Source organism: Bos indicus, chromosome 22 (genome assembly GCF_029378745.1).
Source record: "Bos indicus isolate NIAB-ARS_2022 breed Sahiwal x Tharparkar chromosome 22, NIAB-ARS_B.indTharparkar_mat_pri_1.0, whole genome shotgun sequence".
In the NCBI taxonomy this organism is placed as follows: domain Eukaryota; kingdom Metazoa; phylum Chordata; class Mammalia; order Artiodactyla; family Bovidae; genus Bos; species Bos indicus.
In genome coordinates this window covers 50,773,198-50,789,003 of record NC_091781.1, presented here as the reverse complement: position 1 = coordinate 50,789,003, position 15,806 = coordinate 50,773,198, and the positions used below count along the sequence as shown (strand labels likewise).

The 15,806-nt window shown below is 59.6% G+C and overlaps 2 protein-coding genes across 2 annotated transcripts; both read right to left on the bottom strand.

The window, feature by feature from the left end:
- Positions 1 to 7: 7 nt before the first annotated feature.
- LOC109575885 (laminin subunit beta-2-like) lies at positions 8 to 11,872 on the bottom strand. Its single transcript, XM_070777210.1, has 25 exons — positions 10,892 to 11,872; positions 10,409 to 10,807; positions 10,136 to 10,250; positions 9,982 to 10,055; positions 9,684 to 9,872; positions 9,552 to 9,615; positions 8,010 to 8,209; positions 7,802 to 7,922; positions 7,531 to 7,719; positions 7,253 to 7,432; positions 7,018 to 7,130; positions 6,346 to 6,425; positions 6,103 to 6,259; positions 5,585 to 5,731; positions 5,256 to 5,414; positions 5,047 to 5,168; positions 4,433 to 4,553; positions 3,540 to 3,732; positions 3,303 to 3,446; positions 2,987 to 3,218; positions 2,746 to 2,909; positions 1,978 to 2,217; positions 1,663 to 1,883; positions 1,012 to 1,108; positions 8 to 497 (listed from the first exon to the last, which is right to left on the bottom strand). The coding sequence occupies exons 2-25, from the start codon at positions 10,550 to 10,552 to the stop codon at positions 94 to 96; spliced, it is 3,870 nt and encodes a 1,289-aa protein (XP_070633311.1). The 5' UTR covers positions 10,553 to 10,807; positions 10,892 to 11,872; the 3' UTR covers positions 8 to 93.
- Positions 11,873 to 12,024: 152 nt separating this feature from the next.
- On the bottom strand, positions 12,025 to 15,775 carry CCDC71 (coiled-coil domain containing 71). Its single transcript, XM_019984172.2, has 2 exons — positions 15,675 to 15,775; positions 12,025 to 13,703 (listed from the first exon to the last, which is right to left on the bottom strand). Exon 2 carries the CDS (start codon positions 13,649 to 13,651, stop codon positions 12,293 to 12,295), a length of 1,359 nt encoding a protein of 452 aa, XP_019839731.1. The 5' UTR covers positions 13,652 to 13,703; positions 15,675 to 15,775; the 3' UTR covers positions 12,025 to 12,292.
- Between the last annotated feature and the right edge of the window lie 31 nt (positions 15,776 to 15,806).

Genomic DNA, 15,806 nt, shown 5'->3' with positions numbered 1-15,806 from the left:
AGGACTCACCTCACTTTCGAACCCAGGACTCAGATAGCCAGCCAGAGACCGTCTGAGTCCCTGACCCTGGGAGGCCAGCTGCAGCCCTCCTCCCTAATGACCCCAGACCCCTTGCCTGAGTCCGGTGATCCACTCTGTAAATTGTTGCAGGGGACCTCTGGTGGGGGAAGGTGATTCCAGGAGTGTCTGGGCCTGCTGGAGTTTACCCTCCAGGGCCTGCAGCTGATCTCCCCGGAGCCCAGCACCCCAGCCAGGCATGCCCTGGCGCAGGGCAGCCACCTCATGGACCATGGTGTCCAGATGCAGCTGGAGGGGAGCCAGGCGTTGGTCCCAGGAGGCGAAGCAGGGAGGGCAGGACGTGCAGTGTGGGAAGCCTCCTGTGGAGCCACGGGCACACGCCTGGCACCTCGGCCCTGAGATACCCTCTCGGCAGCGGCAGGTGCCTGTGTGCGGGTCACAGCTGGGCGAGATGGAGCCCTGGGGGTCACAGGCACAGGCTGTGCCAAGAGAGACAGGGTCAGGGCAGGGAGCAGGTGGCGCTCACCCCAGCCCCGCCCCCACCAAGCCAGGAAGAGGAAAACTGCCCTGTGTGAGCGTGGTGGTCTCTCCTAAGCCACTGCTCCGACGGCCAGGGGTACTGGCATCTACCCCGGCCAGAGGGGCCATCCCGAGTGGCTGCCTTTGGGCAGGAAGACAGCCTGGGGCTCCAAGGGCTCTGCAGCCCAGGCTGGGGTCAGCTCGGGTCAAGACTGGCAGGTGGGGTCAGGAGAGAACCACCCAGCATGTCTGCTCCACAGACCCACCTGACATGGCCTTGCCTACACTCTTTCCCTGTAGCTGTTTTCACGACTATTACTTTAAGTTTTGGAGGAAACAGCCATGAACACGTTGTGCACTCCCTCAGGTCAAGCCCAGGGTTCCCCTGCCCCCGCCACCCCACCCCAAGGGCCCTGTCAGGACGGCCTCACCCCTGGTGGTGGTGGAGCGTGTGAACCAGTGTGCCCCGCTCACCTCTGCACTCCTGCTCCGGGTCACCCCAGTACCCATCCTGACACCGGGAGCACGTGCGGCCCCCAAATCCTGCCCGGCAGGGGCACTGACCCGTGACCTGAGGGAAAAGAGTGTGGCCAGTCAGTGAAACAACGAGGGAGGGAGAAGGGCAAGAGGGCCCAGAGCAGCACACTGGTGCCGCCCCTCAGCCCTGTCCCAGCCAGGCAGTACCCACACTTGTGCTTGGCAGCAGGCTCCTCCCCTCCTTCTGCCTCTGGTCTGAGCCCCAGGCCAGCCCCCACTTTCCCACCATCCCCCGACGGGCCCTCTGCGTTCTCAGCTCCTGACAGGCCCCTGTGTGTCCCGAGTTGAGCGCCCCGCTGTCTCCACCCCCTCTGACTCCCTGACTCCCACCCTGTCCACACCAGGGACCCGAGAACACACTTCAGATCTTGTCTCCTTCAGGCACCAAATGAATGGGGTTGGACCTGTGTGGTCTCAGGTTTGCTCACAGCTCACGTCACACGAGAGCACAGACACACAGCTGTTCGCAGCCCTGTACACCTCTGTGTTAACACTCACACCGGCCCTAAATCACACCATGTCACAGGCATGGACATGCACTCACACCTGGCCACGGCTGCGTGCCACGCACAACACGGGCTGACTCACCGGGTGACACCCCGGCTGCAAAGTGTGTCGGGCGTGGCAGCTGCAGGGCTCACAGCCCCGGGGCCCCCCGAGGTTCCAGAAGAGGGGGGCACAGCGGCTACAGTCCCGCCCCAGTGTGTGGGGGCGGCAGGGGCACTGCCCGCTGACCGGGTCACAGAAGCAGGCTTCAGCCTCAGGTGGGCACCTTACAGGGCTGGTGCCCCGGGGGTCACAGCTGCAGCCTGGGGACAGGAAGGGCTTGACAGGGGCTGAGGAATGCAAATCCACCCCTCCCCCACCTCGGAACGCCCTCACCCACCCCACCCACACACTCACGCCGGCAGCCCCCTGGGCGCAGGGCACTGCCGTGGAAGCCAGGCCGGCAGTGGGCACAGCCAGCGCCGTGGCTGTGGTGCAGACAGCGCTGGCAATGTCCGCTGTGGGGGTCACAGGCGGCTGGGTCACGAGGATCAATATTGTTGTTGCACTGGCAGGGCCGGCAGGGACTCCTTCTGGGGTCATCTCCAGGCCAGGGGCGCCCAAAGTAGCCGGGGGAGCAGCGGTCACAGCGGGGTCCTGGAGTGGATGGAAGTGAGAGGGGGTTATGTTAGGTGTCTTCCTATACCTTCGGGGCCTCTGGGTCCCACTTAACCAGCCAAAAAGTCTGCCATCCAGCCAGGAGGGCAGAGGATAGGATAGACACACTGTGGCCCATCTTCTTGGTCTACAAGTTCCACGCCTCTAATGCATTAAGAATGGGAACTCCCGGGACTTCCCAGGTGGTCCAGTGGTAAAGGATTCACCTTCCAATGCAGGGGACGCGGGTTCAATCCCTGATCGGGGAACTAAGATTCTATATGCCCCATGGCAAGTAAGCCCACGCGCCACAACTAGAAAAGCCTGCTCACTGCACCCACTGAGCCTGTGCATCACAACAAAGACCCAGCACAGCCAGAAAAAAAGAATGGGAACTCCTTGAAGAGAGGAGCCCAGCCTGTAGCTCAAACACACAGGTGGCACTGGCAGAGATTTGCTTTGTGGACCTAACAGGATTGTGAACAAGTGAGCGGGGCTGTGGGTTGGTCACTGCCAACCGTGCCTCACCTGCATAGCCGGGGGCACAGAGGCACAGGACACGTCCACTGGTGCTGTCCACATGGCAGGAGGTCCCATGATAGAGGCCTGAGCCAGGGTGCCCAGGACAGGGGCAGGGCTGGCACCGCTGGCCTGAGCCCAGGGTGGGGTCTCCATAGTAGCCATCCAAGCACCTGGGGGCAGTGGCATGTGGAGCGGGGGCCTAGACCCTCATCCTGACCCCTCCCCAACCCTTCCAGGGCAGCCTCACCTCTCACAATGCCGGCCTGTGGTGGCTCCGCGGCAGTCCTGGCAGACGCCTGTGAGTGGGTGGCACAACTCGGCGTGTCCATTGCAGGCACAGGGCTGGCAGCGTGGGAAGCCCCACCGGCCAGAGAGGCAACGGTCACAGCGGCGACCAGCACAGCCTGCCCAACACGTGCACTGCCCACTCGTAGAGTTACAGACGGCACTGGCAGCCCCCTCGGGGTGGCAGCGGCACTCTGGGAAGTGACAGGGCAATCAAGCCACATAGAGAAATGACATGCTGGTCCCAGACCCCACACCCACGGGCCCTGAAGGCTCACCATGGCACCCGGTGGGCCCGAGGCCAAATGTCCCAGGCAAGCAGCGGTCACAGGTACGACCTGTGATATTAGGGCGGCAGGGGCATTGCCCCCCCAGTGGGGCACACTCGGTGCTCAGTGAACCCTGCAGGTGGCACTCACATGCTGGCAGGAGAAATGGCAAAATCAGATGAACCCTGCGGGGCCCACTGCAACCCCCATCCTCCAGTCCCCCTCCAGCCATGGCCACACGCTCACCGAGGCCACCTCCATGGAGCAGGGCTGAGATGCTGCAGGTGAGGCGGGCACAGGCCTCAGGCATGCTTTGGGGTGGGCTCACCCTCGCTGCCTCCAGGCAGCCCGCCTCGTGGAGCTTCTGCAAGCGCCTCAGGGCCCCCGGGTCCACGGACCTCAGTCCAGGCAACTCTCCAACCCGCGGCAGGAGCACTACCTAGTAGGAGGGTAGAGGGTGGAGGGCAGGGGACAGTAAGCCCCGTCCCACTTACTCACACCTGCGCTGGAACTTCCGTTTGTACACACGTTGGCCTTCACAGCCCCTTCCTGCCGCTTTCCTGTTTCTCTTTTGAGTCTATTTCTCTTTCCTCTCCAGTGGCCCCAGGGATTCCCTGGTGGCTGAGACAGCAAAGAATCTGCCCACAATGCAGGAGATCGGGGTTCGATCTCTGGGTCAGGAAGATACCCTGGAGTAGGGAACAGCTACCCACTCCAGTATTCTTGCCTGGAGAATTCCATGGGGTTACAGAGTTGAATATGACTGAGAGACTCACACACACATCAGTGGCCCCAAACCAATCTAGGCACTGCCACCCTCACTCCGAATCACTGCAGCAGCCACCCTCTAGCAGTGTCTTCCCTGCTCCAATCCCTTCCAGGGCTCCCACTTCCCCAGGACAAGCCCCTCCTCTGGCCCACAAGGTCCTGTGAGGCCTGGTGCCTGCCTGGCTGACCTGCCCTTGGCACATGTGTTCTCCCTGCCTGGATCCTCCTCCTTCCCTCTCTCCACCTACCTCAGGCCTCTTGGTGCAACTCTAGGCCTCCATGACTCCCTGTCCCTGGGCCCACTGCACCCACACTGTCCTGCTATAATTTGTGTCTCCCCCAGATGTGGCGGGGAGCCCCTAGGAGCTCACTGAATCCAGGAGGATCGTGCCCCCTTCGGGTCTCCGCCCCTCCTTGGTCCGCCACAGCCGCAGGGTCACGGAGTAGCGGGTTCCGGGTTCAAAGCAGAACGGTCTGGAAAGAACCACGGCTCTGCAGGGACCGGGGAGAGGAGTAAGGGTGGGCTGAGGAGGTCATGATCACACGGTCCAGGAACGCTCCATTTCCACTGTGCAGACGTGGGGTCTGGTGTTTCATCATACGAGCAGTGAAGAAACATTAAGGTGGAACTAAACCCTGCCCTGTTTTACATTAGGTCCCTGTTTTGAATGTTCTATGACATGTTAGCTTCCCTGGTGGCTCAGTGGTAAAGAACCTGCATTGGCAGGCGACGCGGGTTTGATCCCTGGACTGGGAAGATCTCCCAGAGGAGGGCATGGCAACCCACTCCAGTATTCTTGCCTGGAGAATTCCATGGACAGAGGAACCTGGCGGGCTACAGTCTATGGGGTTGCAAAAGAGTCGGACATGATTTATCAACTAAAGATGTAACATGTTGGGCGTTTCCCACTTCGTTTGGGTATTGCTTCAGATGTGTTGGCTACATAATAGAGTCTTGATTTGGGGGTCACAGGGTTCCCCCTACCTGCGCGCATGGGTCAAGGTCGCCTTGAACAGCTGCTCTGAGGGCAACGGACGGGCACAGCGGGTACTGCGGGGCTGTGACTGGGCACGGACCCGGACTAATGCCTGCCACACTTCAGGTGCCTAGGATCAGGAGCCAGCAGTCAAGAAGCTGCCCCAACCCACCACCTGGCACCACCCACCTACCTGGCTGGCAACCATGCCACTGACCTGGGTCTCATAGCGTAGGACGATGTCATAGTCCAGGGCGCGAGGCACTGTGGGTGCCAGCAGAGAGAGGCCAGCCCCGTCCACCACACGTGCGAAGTCTGAGCCCCTCCCCAGTGCAAAGCCAGATCCCTGATGCAGGGGCGGGGGCTTCCCTGGGGTCTGGATGTGAGACACAGACTCCTAGGCCCAAACCATTCCAGGACCGAGAACACTCAGGATTCAGGTTCCCATTCCTCTAAGATCCCAGTGACCCACAGCCCCAGGGCTTGGGCCCCTCCCTACTAAGACCTAGTGACCTATGACCCAACCCTGCCCCTCGGAGTCCTTACCCTGGGCAGCTGGTGGCTGTACCGGGCTTGCCTGGCACGTTGGAGGACACAGTCAGGGTCACGCTGTCTCCAAAGTCGGGGCCCGAGCCAACCAGAGGAGGTCCCTGGGGCTGGTGTACAGTAGCGGGGAGCAGGCCAGGGGGCTCCCTGGGGGCAAGTCAATTGTCAGTGTCCTCCCATACTGTCCTGGCTGGGGATTTTTTTTTTCTTTTGGCCACAGTTTGCAACTTGTGGAATCTTACTTCCCTGAGCAGGGATTGAACCCACCACCCTCAGCAGTGAGAGCTCAAAGTTCTAACCACTGGACCACCAGGGAAAACCTGTCATGGGAATATGTTCCCACTCTGTTCAAGTCACCAAACTTCCAACTATGCTGATTCCACCCCTACCTGGACCTGCCTCACCTTCCTAATCCTGTCCGGCCTCTTCTTCCAACTAGCTCTCTCTGGACGTGCTCTCCCTGCCCTGAGCCCCAAGGTGTGAGCCTTGATTTCCCCCTGCCCCTGCTGGACACTCACAGGCAGCTGGGGGTCAGCAGGCTGGAGGCTGCGGCCATGCTCTGCTTCGGCAGTGGCCTGGTCGAGGGTGGCGCAGAAGTACCCAGACTGGAGTTCCTGGCAGCGGCGGCCATGCAGGTGGGGGCGGCAGAGGCAGAGGCCCTGCCCTGCAGAACACCTGGGCCAGAGTGGGGATGGGGATGGGACACAGTCGACTCCCCAACTCTCTCCGCTGGACCCAGACCCCCAGGCCCTGCCCTGTACCTGTTGCTGTAGGCACCCCCAAAGTCACAGTCACAGGGCCGACAGCCTAGAGAGTCACTGCTCAGACCCCAGAACTCAGGCTGTAAAAGAAGAAGGTGGGTGGAGGAAGGAGAGGAAGATGTGGGCAATGAGAGGACCATCAGGAGCCTGGGGCTGAAAGTATACGGGGACCAGTCGTAGGAAGAAGCTGGTGGGGGAGCTCAGGGCTTGAATGCTCTTCTGTGTCCATCTGGGAAGGCCAGAGGGGCCCCTGGTGGACTCCTGCACGGCTCCACAGAGGGGAGGTAAGAGGAGGAGGACACAACCAGGAGTAAAATAAAAGTTAAAGGACTTGTAACGTTCAAGGAGAGGCAAGAAGGGGATGCTCCGAGTGCCTCTTCAACCTCTTTTACTGTGAAACACCTTTAAACTCAGTGCACCATACTTCTGCCACTCCTTTTAACTGCTTTTCCTTCTTTTGTTACCAAAGCTCCCCCATGCTGGCTCAGCTAGCCAGGGCGGCGCTGACTCTGGTGACCAGGTCAGGAAGTGGCACCGACCCACCTTCAAGGCTCAGTCTGCACTCACACTTGTTACAACCTGGTACTTGCCAGCTTCTAGAAGCTCAGCACCCCATTTCAAGGTCAGATCAGAAGCGGGGGGTGGGGGGGTGGGGGGAGGTTCAAGCCTCACCAGACAGCGGCTGCAGTCCCGTCCAGAGACAAAGCGTTTGCAGTGACAGGCACCGCTGGATGGATCACAGGCCTGAGTGCTGGGGACCCGGCCCCGGGCGTTGCACCTGCAGGCTAGGGCACACAGCTGTCAGAGTGCTTCGGGACTGCTGCGGGGGCCGGGGTGCTATTAGGGCAGTAACTGGGGACAGAGCAAGGAGGACCTGGGGATGGGGGTCACGCTGAAGGTCACTCACGCTGGCAGCCTTCTGACTGGGTGAGGCTCAGGCCATAGTGACCTGGCCGGCAGGAGTCACAGCGCTGGCCCCAGACGTGAACTTTGCAGCGACACTGCCCAGAGAGGAGACCCCGGGTGGTGTCTGTGTAGGCATCACACAAACCCCCTTCCAGGGCACCCATAGGGTTGCAGTCACAGGCTGGGTCAGGGGTCAGAAGTGGGGACAGAGTCAGGTCAGAGGTCATGTGAAGTTTAAGGATCAAGGTCACAACTGGGATCGGGGACTGGAGGGCTCACGTTTGCAGGAGTGAAGGGAGCGGGGGTCCTCCAGGGGGTCCCGGTGGAAGAAGGGCTGGCAGAGCTCACAGTGGCGCCCGGCCGTGTTGTGTTGACATGCATCGCACACACCTCCACTCACGTTGCCAGATGCGAGATACAGGGCCATGTCAAAGTGACAACTGCGGGCGTGCCCATGGCACTTGCATTCTGGAGCCGGGCAAAGAAGGTGGGCATGGAGTGGGCTGACCCATGGCAGGTGTGGCCAGACAAAGCGGGGCATGGCACCTACCCTGGCAGGTGTGGGGGTACCCAGGCTCTGCTGCCTGCCACGGGTGGTCCTGGTACAGGCCCTGGCAACGTTCACAGTGGGTACCAGTGGTGTGGTGGCGGCAGACACAATGGCCATGCACCTAACAGGGATGAGGGCAAGATGAGTCGGCCCTGGTTCCCTGGCTTACCCTCCCACCAGCCACTGGTGCCCCTCCGGGAGTACTCACCATGCCTTCCACGCTGGGTGGGGACCCGGGTGCGGGCCTGCACTCGGAAGCATGGCCGTGGCACAGGCAGCTGCCTGCAATCACTAGCTCATAGAGAGCATAGTAGTAGAAGGGGTGGCCCCTGAGGCCCCCCAGGGGCCTGTCACCCAGTGTGTGCAGCTTGGAGAAGTTCACACGGAGGTTAGTCACACGCAGGAGTTCTGGAGACATATGGAGAGCCCTCAGGTGCACAGAGGTTGTGACCCCTCTATGCCAAAGGTGGAGGCGGCACTGTGGGGTTTCTCCCCTCTCTACATCACTGAAGCCACTCCTCCAGCACCTGCGCTGTGCGATTCTCCCACCCCAACCCCCTGAGTATACCGTTTTAGGATGAGCACATCCCAGTGGCGATTATCCCACCTCTGCGCTGTGTCAGACCTGCCATCACCCCGGGGCTGAGACAGGCACACCCCACTGCTCCCTGGACACCCCTTTCCAGTATCACTAGATACGGGAAACCTGCTTCCCCAGTGCAGTAAAGGGCCCCATTCCCCAGCCTGTCACTAGACTCAGAGATCAGGTCTTCACCCAGCCAAACCACTTGCGGTATGTGTATTTATTGACTGCCCATCTTATTTGTTATGTGAGCTCCAAGACAGTTACCCTGTCTATCCTCTCCACTGAGCACTGCCCAGATGCCAGGCCCACAGTGGGGCTCCACGGGTCCACAGCCCCCTTTCTCTACACAGCTTAACTCAGTTACCAAGCCAAGGCCACCTCCTGTATCTCTTTGCCAGAGGTCCCTTTTCTTCTCATCAGAGGAACACGCTCTAGGCCTTAGAAGGGTGAAAGGTGTGTGTGCACATGCATGCCCAGTAGCTGGTAGTAATCTAAGTAAGTCAAGGTGGGTGGAGATCGTAGAACATAGATAAAAAGCTACTTTGGGGTTTGTCGTCCTGTTCTGGCCCTCTCCTGGCCTGGTTCTGGGCTGCCCTGCTGGGTTATGTTATGTTTCTCTTGTCCTTTAACAAGATTTATTTCACAAGGAAGAGATCCCACCCAGAGACACGATGGCACCACCTGGTGGCAGCTTCCGGAATGCAGTAAACTAAGGCGGGGTGGGAGGGCAGACAGGACCATGAAGGGGCTGTGATGGGGAACAGGGACAGTGGCTCACAGTTTACGGGGTACAGTGTGATACAAGTAGAGGTGGGGGAAAAAGATTGGTCTGGTAGGGCCAGGAGTGATGGGGACCACAGTAGGGCCTCCTCACAAAGGACTTCAGTGATGGGGCAGAAATATAAACTGCTAGCATGCTGGTCCCTATGCATTGGGCACAGGTATGGGGAGCACTAACGGGACATGCATGGGGAGCCCTGACAGGGGCCACAGTAAAGGACCAGGATGCGGCAAGGCTGCGAAACAATCGCTGGGGGGCTGAGCTGGTTTGCCTGCCGCTCTGCCCCACTAGTGCACAAACTTAGGCAGGATCTCTCCTCCCACAGGTAGGTTTCTGGTTTTCCTGACACACAAGGAATCCAGGACTGACCGTGGGATAGTTACCCTGAATCTCCGCGTTGTTTGTGTTCTCCGCCAGAAAGGATGGGTCCAGAACTTGGAAAATTACCTGGGAAGAAGCAAGCCTGAGCCTCTGGCTTCATGCCAGGGCCCCACCCTCCTTCCTCTGGGCCTGACCTCTCCCTCAGTGGCAGGCTCGATGTCTGAGTAACGCTGGTCACAGACGAGGTCACTGACTCTGCGGCCAGGGGCAGGAGGGATCCCAGGAAAGAGGCCTGAGCAGTTGTGGGCAAAGTAGCGGAACACATGCCAGGAGTGGCCATGGTCCACTGAGCGCTCAAGGAGCAGAGCTGCTGGGCGGAATGTCTGGGGACAAGAGAGGGTCCTTGGGTCACCAGGGGTACCCATCAGTGGTGGCCATCGGGTCAGGATCAGGAGGCAGAGAATAAGACTTCAGGGTGGGGCGCTGGGTCACCTTAAAAGTCATGATGAGGTGGGTAAAGTAAAAGGCACCTTCTAGGTCCAACTGGATGGTGACATTCTCAACACCTGTAACCACAAGGGCTGCTCAGTGGCCAGGCCTTGACCCGAGCCCAGACCTGCACACAGGGGCACACGAGGACCCTCACCACTCTCTGCTTGCCACCAGGTCTTTCTGCCATCAGGGTCACTCCGGGAGACCACATTCTCAATGCCATGGCTTTTCCCATCCCGAGAATCACAAAAGCAGCAATTCTGAGAGTCCTGGAGAAGCGCCTGAGGAGAGTTACTCAGCAGAAAGTGTATGGTTGGCCCCTACCCGCCTCCAAAACTTCACAGCAATGACCTGAACTCCCATGGGAGCTGAACTTGTCCAAAAAACCCAAAGATACCACCTCCAGAGGCCATACCCTTCTCCCTACCTGTAGTTTACTGACAACACAGTAGAGTTCAGGGCCATGGAGGCCACAGGTAGATGAGGTTCGAAGGCTCTGGCCACGGCCAATAACCAGGTTGCCAGTAGGTGGGTGGCAGTTGCCACCTGAGCAGCCGGGAGGAGGCATCATGTCTGGTACCTCCTGGGCACTTGTTCTGGGAGCCGGGACTTGGAGGGGGCAGGGTCTGAGTAGAGATCCTAGGGGTACCCTCCCCCCACCTCACCCCATCCCCCAGGAAAGCCTGGTGATTTCTCCTCCCCCTCCAAAAGGCTCTCAGGGAAAAAGACTCATCTCTCACCCATGGGTAGCAGCAGCAGCAGCAGGGCTAAGAGAAGGGGGCCTAGCCCGGCTGGGGCTCCTGGGCAGTGGGAGCCAGCATCAGGCCTGAGAAAGAGGATGCAGAGTGGGGCCCTAGCTGGGCCGTCCCCAGGATCTGAGTGCGGCCCTCAGTCCCATACCCATACTCACATGGTAGCTGAACGCAAGGCTATCAGAGCCAGGGAGCATGCAGGGTGGGGCCACGGCGCAGCTGGGAGCAGGGAGGTCCCCAGAGCCGGAGAAACCAAGGGAGGCCGTGGATGGGGACAGGATATTAATGGCGGCCACCAGATGCAGACGGAGGGTGGGGAGGGCGAGCGGCACACAGAGCTTCTCCGCCATCCAACGCAGCTGGCGCTAGTGGGGCCTAGTGGGGCCGCGGTTCAGACTAACCCACACGGGCAGAAAAGACCTGATTCTCATTCAAATGAGCTTCCACCCCAGCCCTGAAAGGCTGTTCTCTAGGAGCCTCTGGGGAATGTGTCCCCCTCCCCACCAGCCCCAGACGCTGCCTTTCAGGCTGGGCAGCCAGTGAAGGGCTGGCAGATGAGCAGGGAGCTTGTTTTGTCCAGGGCCCAGGGCCCTACCCCCTCTCCAAAGCAGACAGAACCAATAATGTCTGAAACGCACAAGCCCCCGTTGGAAAACGTGCTGAGACTGGACCTGGAAACGGAGCACTTGGAACCCAGGCAGAGTACAGAGAGAAGCAGTGTGCAAACTTTCCAGGCTCAGCAATCACAGCACTCCACCCACCCAAGAGTGTCCTGGTCAGTGAGGAGACTCTGGCCCTACAACCCAGAGCCACCCTGACCTCTGACTCAACCCCCAACCCCTTGCCACCAACTGGGGAAATTCAAGCTAGACCCTCTCCTGGAAGGAGCAGAACACAGAACAGGCAGAAGTACTTCAGCCCATTTAGGCCTGGCCCTGCCCCAGACAAGCCCCGACAAGGCCCCAAGGTTTCAGCCACAGTAGACAAGGCCAGCTGTCTGCACCACCCGTTCCCTGGACTAAAAACCTGTGGCTGCAAGCTGCCCCAAGTAGTCACCTGCTGTCCTCCTCCAAGGGGCCTATCTGGGCAACACACCAGGGCAGCCCCAAGGGGAGGTGTCCCACTTGAGTGGCTCGGCCGCCCCCCTTTCACTCATACCCATGACGTTCCCCAGGCTACCAGGCTCCTCTCTGGCATCCTTGTTCCTGGGGCTACTTTTCCTATCCGCTCAAGCTGGCCTCCCAGCAGTCACATATGCGAAAAAGACCAGAAAGGGCAGGCGGGGAGACTGGAAGGTGGAAAGGTATAAAACGTGATAGGTGGACAGCAGACATACAACTTGAAGAATAAATCACAGTGCGCTGCGCCATGAGACCGCCCCTCCCGTCTGCCCGCCCACCCCACCTCCTCCAGTCTCTGCAAGGAGGTCAGTGGCCCTCAGGGCCCTGGAGAGGCACCCGGAGTCCTCGGGCTTGTGGAATCCATGTGCATTGCACACTGTGTCGCTGGCCACACACACAACAGGGCTTGGTTTCCCCAAACACTGCTGTGTCAAGGAGTCAGGGTGCTGAGTGTGGTGGCAAAGGCTGCAGTGGTATTACAGGGGAAAGGTTCACACGGAGGATCCGCTGAGCCTGCTGCCGCACCTCGTCATCTGAGGCCAGTCTGTCCACCTTGATGGCCCTGAACTTCAGCAGCCTTGCTGTTCCAGGTCCGAGCTGCACCTTAGGGGATCGGGGCCCAAGCCGTGTTCTCTTGCGGGGAGAAAGGTCCTTTGCTTCCTCTGTTCTTTTCCTCTTCTGCCCCACAGTCTCAGGGCGGCTTTTCCGGCTCCTCCTTGCAGTCCTGCCCTGAATAGACCCTTTTGGCCTGCCCCTGCCCCTGGGCTGGGTCCGAGCCACCTTTGCCTTGGCCTGCACTGCTTTGGCCTTGGCCCTGGCCCGCACTTCTCTGGCCTTGATCCGAGCTGCCTTAGCCTTGGCCCTGGCCCGCACAGCCTTGGCTTTGGCCCGGGCCTGGGTGGCTGTGGCCTGTGTTTGAGCCACCTTGGCCTGGGCACAGGCAGCTTTGGCCTGAGCCGCTTTCGTGCCCAGAGCACCGCCATCTTTCACTCGTGGGCCACCGAGAGACCCAGTGACTTTGCAGGTCTTGCTCTGGAGCCCAGCGCCTTGTCGGGGTCCAGACCTGGGGCCTCTTTGAGCCAGACACTTGGAGCCCTTGCTTGTGGCTTTTCTGGGAGCTTTGAGCTGGGCATTCCCCAGCCTCTTCCCTGGACCTTTCCTCACCTTCAGGGGGGAGTCCCCAAGTGACAGCTGCAGTGATTGCGCCTTGGGTTTGGCACCCAAGCAGGCCACAGGAGTTTTGATGGGAACTAGGGCCTCAAGGACAACGGAGAGTCGCATGGCAGGGTAAACACCTGGGTAGAGGTGGGTGGGAAAGCCCACCGCCGCACCCTGGGCACGGCCGGCACTTGATTGCTTCAGGGAGCTCAGCAGCAGGTTGGTGGTAGCATGCTTGGCGAGGCCTGGGGTGGACGCTTTGGCCAGCCTGCCAGACAGTGGCATGGGGAGCAGTGTGGCCCGGCCCGCAGGCAGCCGCACGGCAGTTTGGGGAGCACTGGCTGGAGGTGATGTGGCAGCTGGGGTGGGGGCACGAGCCTGAAGTTTTGTCTGGCTTGGAGGGTTGGCTGTGCACGAACTATAGCCATAGACATCGCCGCTGCGCAGGATAGTAGGCTGGAAGCCATCATCCCGCAGGCCCTGCAGGAAGGCCACAAGCTGGGCCTCAGTGGCACTGAGATCCTGGCTCATGGGGTTGAAGACAAGCAGCGCTTCCTCCAAGGCCTTCTTCCCCGCCGTGGAGATCCGTGACCAGGAGTGCACAGCTTTCTCCTCCACATGCTGCACCACCACGCTCATGGCATTAGGCACTACAGGTCTGTCTGGGGATCCACAAACCAGCAGCTGGCACCTCCAAGGCAAGAGGAAGAGAGTCAAGAAGGGCACCATGAGAGGGGCCAGGACAGACAGGTCAATCAGGGCCAGCATTCATAATATCCATGGACACACAGGGGCCTGGTCAGAGTGTGACAAACACTCCATAGAGCAAAACCTCAAGCTTTTCCACCTACCAAGGTGAAGCGTGCGTTGGGAGGTAGGTGGTGAACTCATATGGGTCAAACAGTTTCTTCAGGATACATGCCCATAATCAGAGCTATCCAACCTACTGCTGGGCCCCTGGAAAGATCTGAGTTTGGCCAAAATCCTAGTACTAAACTCAACACTGGGAATACAGGTAAATACCTCTGTCTGCCAGGAGCCCTGTATAGAAGGCAAGATAGAGATACCCTTAAGGTTCTTGGGACGCACACTGGCATACAGCTCAGCTTGCCAACGGAAGGATTCCCGAGAGGAATATCCATGTGGCATGTGAGTGATGAACATGAAAGGACCAGGTGGAGATGGTACAAAAGGGGGAACAGCCAATGCAATGGCTCCGAAATGAGAAAGAGTAGGGCAAACCTGCTGTGACTTGAATCTGTGGTCAGGGCTGGGAGGGTCAGCTGGAAAAGGCAGGGAAAGCAGTGCAGTTCAAGCTTTGAACGCTGCTTGAATGTCAGCCTAAGGGCCCAGACTCACACCCCAAATTCATGACCATTTCTGGCTTTCAGAGTTCCCAGCCAAGGCACTCAGAGGTACAATTCCTAGCACTAGAGCCATGGAGAGCAACCCCAGAGAAAGAGCCAGCCTCTCCTTCAACAGAAAGGAAAAAGATGATGAGTAGCAGGTACTAATAAATTATCTCTAGACAATCAAAGGACTTGAGTTTGAGCAAGCTTCTGAAGATGAAGGACAGGGAAGCCTGGCGTGCTGCAGTCCATGAGGTCTCAAAGAGTTGGACACGACTAACTGACTGAACAACAACTAGACAATCAGGCAGCCTGGGGCCAGGCAGCCAGACCAAGAGCACAAAGTCTGACAGTGGGAGCCACAGACTCCAAGTAAGATGCTTAATAAAGTGGGCCCAAGAGATCTGATACTGCCCATTTGGAGCTTCTGGCAAGAACCAAGTTGTCCCAGGCTTCTCTGAAGAAGCTGCAGGCCGTCAATCAGGACTAATAATCTAGCCCAATCCGGCACTGAGGGGTCCCAGAGGGAGCTCCGCAGCTGCACAGGAGCATTAAAAGATCAGCTGGGATCAGGCAGGTCCCTGGAGCCAGGAGGTGCGTCTGTGCAGCTTCCTCCTCCACCCTAATGGAGCAGAAGTTTCAGAACTCCCTGGAGGAAGTGCCCTGGGGCCCTTTGTTTGGAAATATTCTTGGATCCTCAGGTGTCTCAGGCACTTCCCCTCTCCGGAGGCCATTCTCCAAGTACAGTCCCTGTACATGACTTTGGTTCTTTTATTACCCCACCCCCACCCCCGCCAAGGGGGGTAGTTCCCAGAACTGTGAACTGTACAATAAGGATGTTGTGGGTAAATTGGGGCTCTTCCGCCCAGATTGGCCAGGGCCCTTGGGAGGGGTCTTCTGGGCTTTCCAAAAGGCTCCGGAAAACAGAGGCTGCAGCCCGACCCTTGACTTCTCAACTATCCCTGGGGCCGGCAGGGGAAACTGATGACAAATGCGGGACGAGAGCAGCCCCATCCAAGCGGAACCGGGGTAGGGAAGATCAGGGGCCTCAGGTTGGGAGTCCGCGTTCCTGGTGCCCAAGCCGAGAGCTGACGCGGGGGACCTTGGAGGCAGCGAAATGTACGGGTAGGCAGTGGGAGCCCGACCGGGTCGCACAGCCCGAGGGTGGGGTCTCTGGGCACGGGGTGGGGGGGGTGTTTCATCCCGGCCACCGGAGGGCGCTGGTCCCGAAAGAGCCGGCCACCCGGCCCACCGCCCTGCCGCCTCGCGGACGGCCCCTCCGCGGCGTGGCTAGGCCCGCGGCCCCAACCTACCGGCGACGCCGCGGGGACCCAGGACGCGCCTCTGCACCGCCTTCGCTGATCCAACATGGCCGCCTGCTGCGCACCGGAAGTCACCGCGCTTCCGCTTCCGGGACCTGGCCCGCCCTAATGACCCTTGACCCC

Bases quoted from the DNA above. Each gene is read 5' to 3' on its own strand.
- LOC109575885 (XM_070777210.1), bottom strand. From the start codon at position 10,552: ATGATGCCTCCTCCCGGCTGCTCAGGTGGCAACTGCCACCCACCTACT. The intron at 9,616-9,683 runs GTCAGGCCCAGA...GCTTCTTCCCAG, and splicing joins AGCCTGCCACTGAGGGAGAG to GTAATTTTCCAAGTTCTGGA. The intron at 6,260-6,345 runs GTACAGGGCAGG...ACTCTGGCCCAG, and splicing joins GGGGGTGCCTACAGCAACAG to GTGTTCTGCAGGGCAGGGCC.
- CCDC71 (XM_019984172.2), bottom strand. From the start codon at position 13,651: ATGAGCGTGGTGGTGCAGCATGTGGAGGAGAAAGCTGTGCACTCCTGG.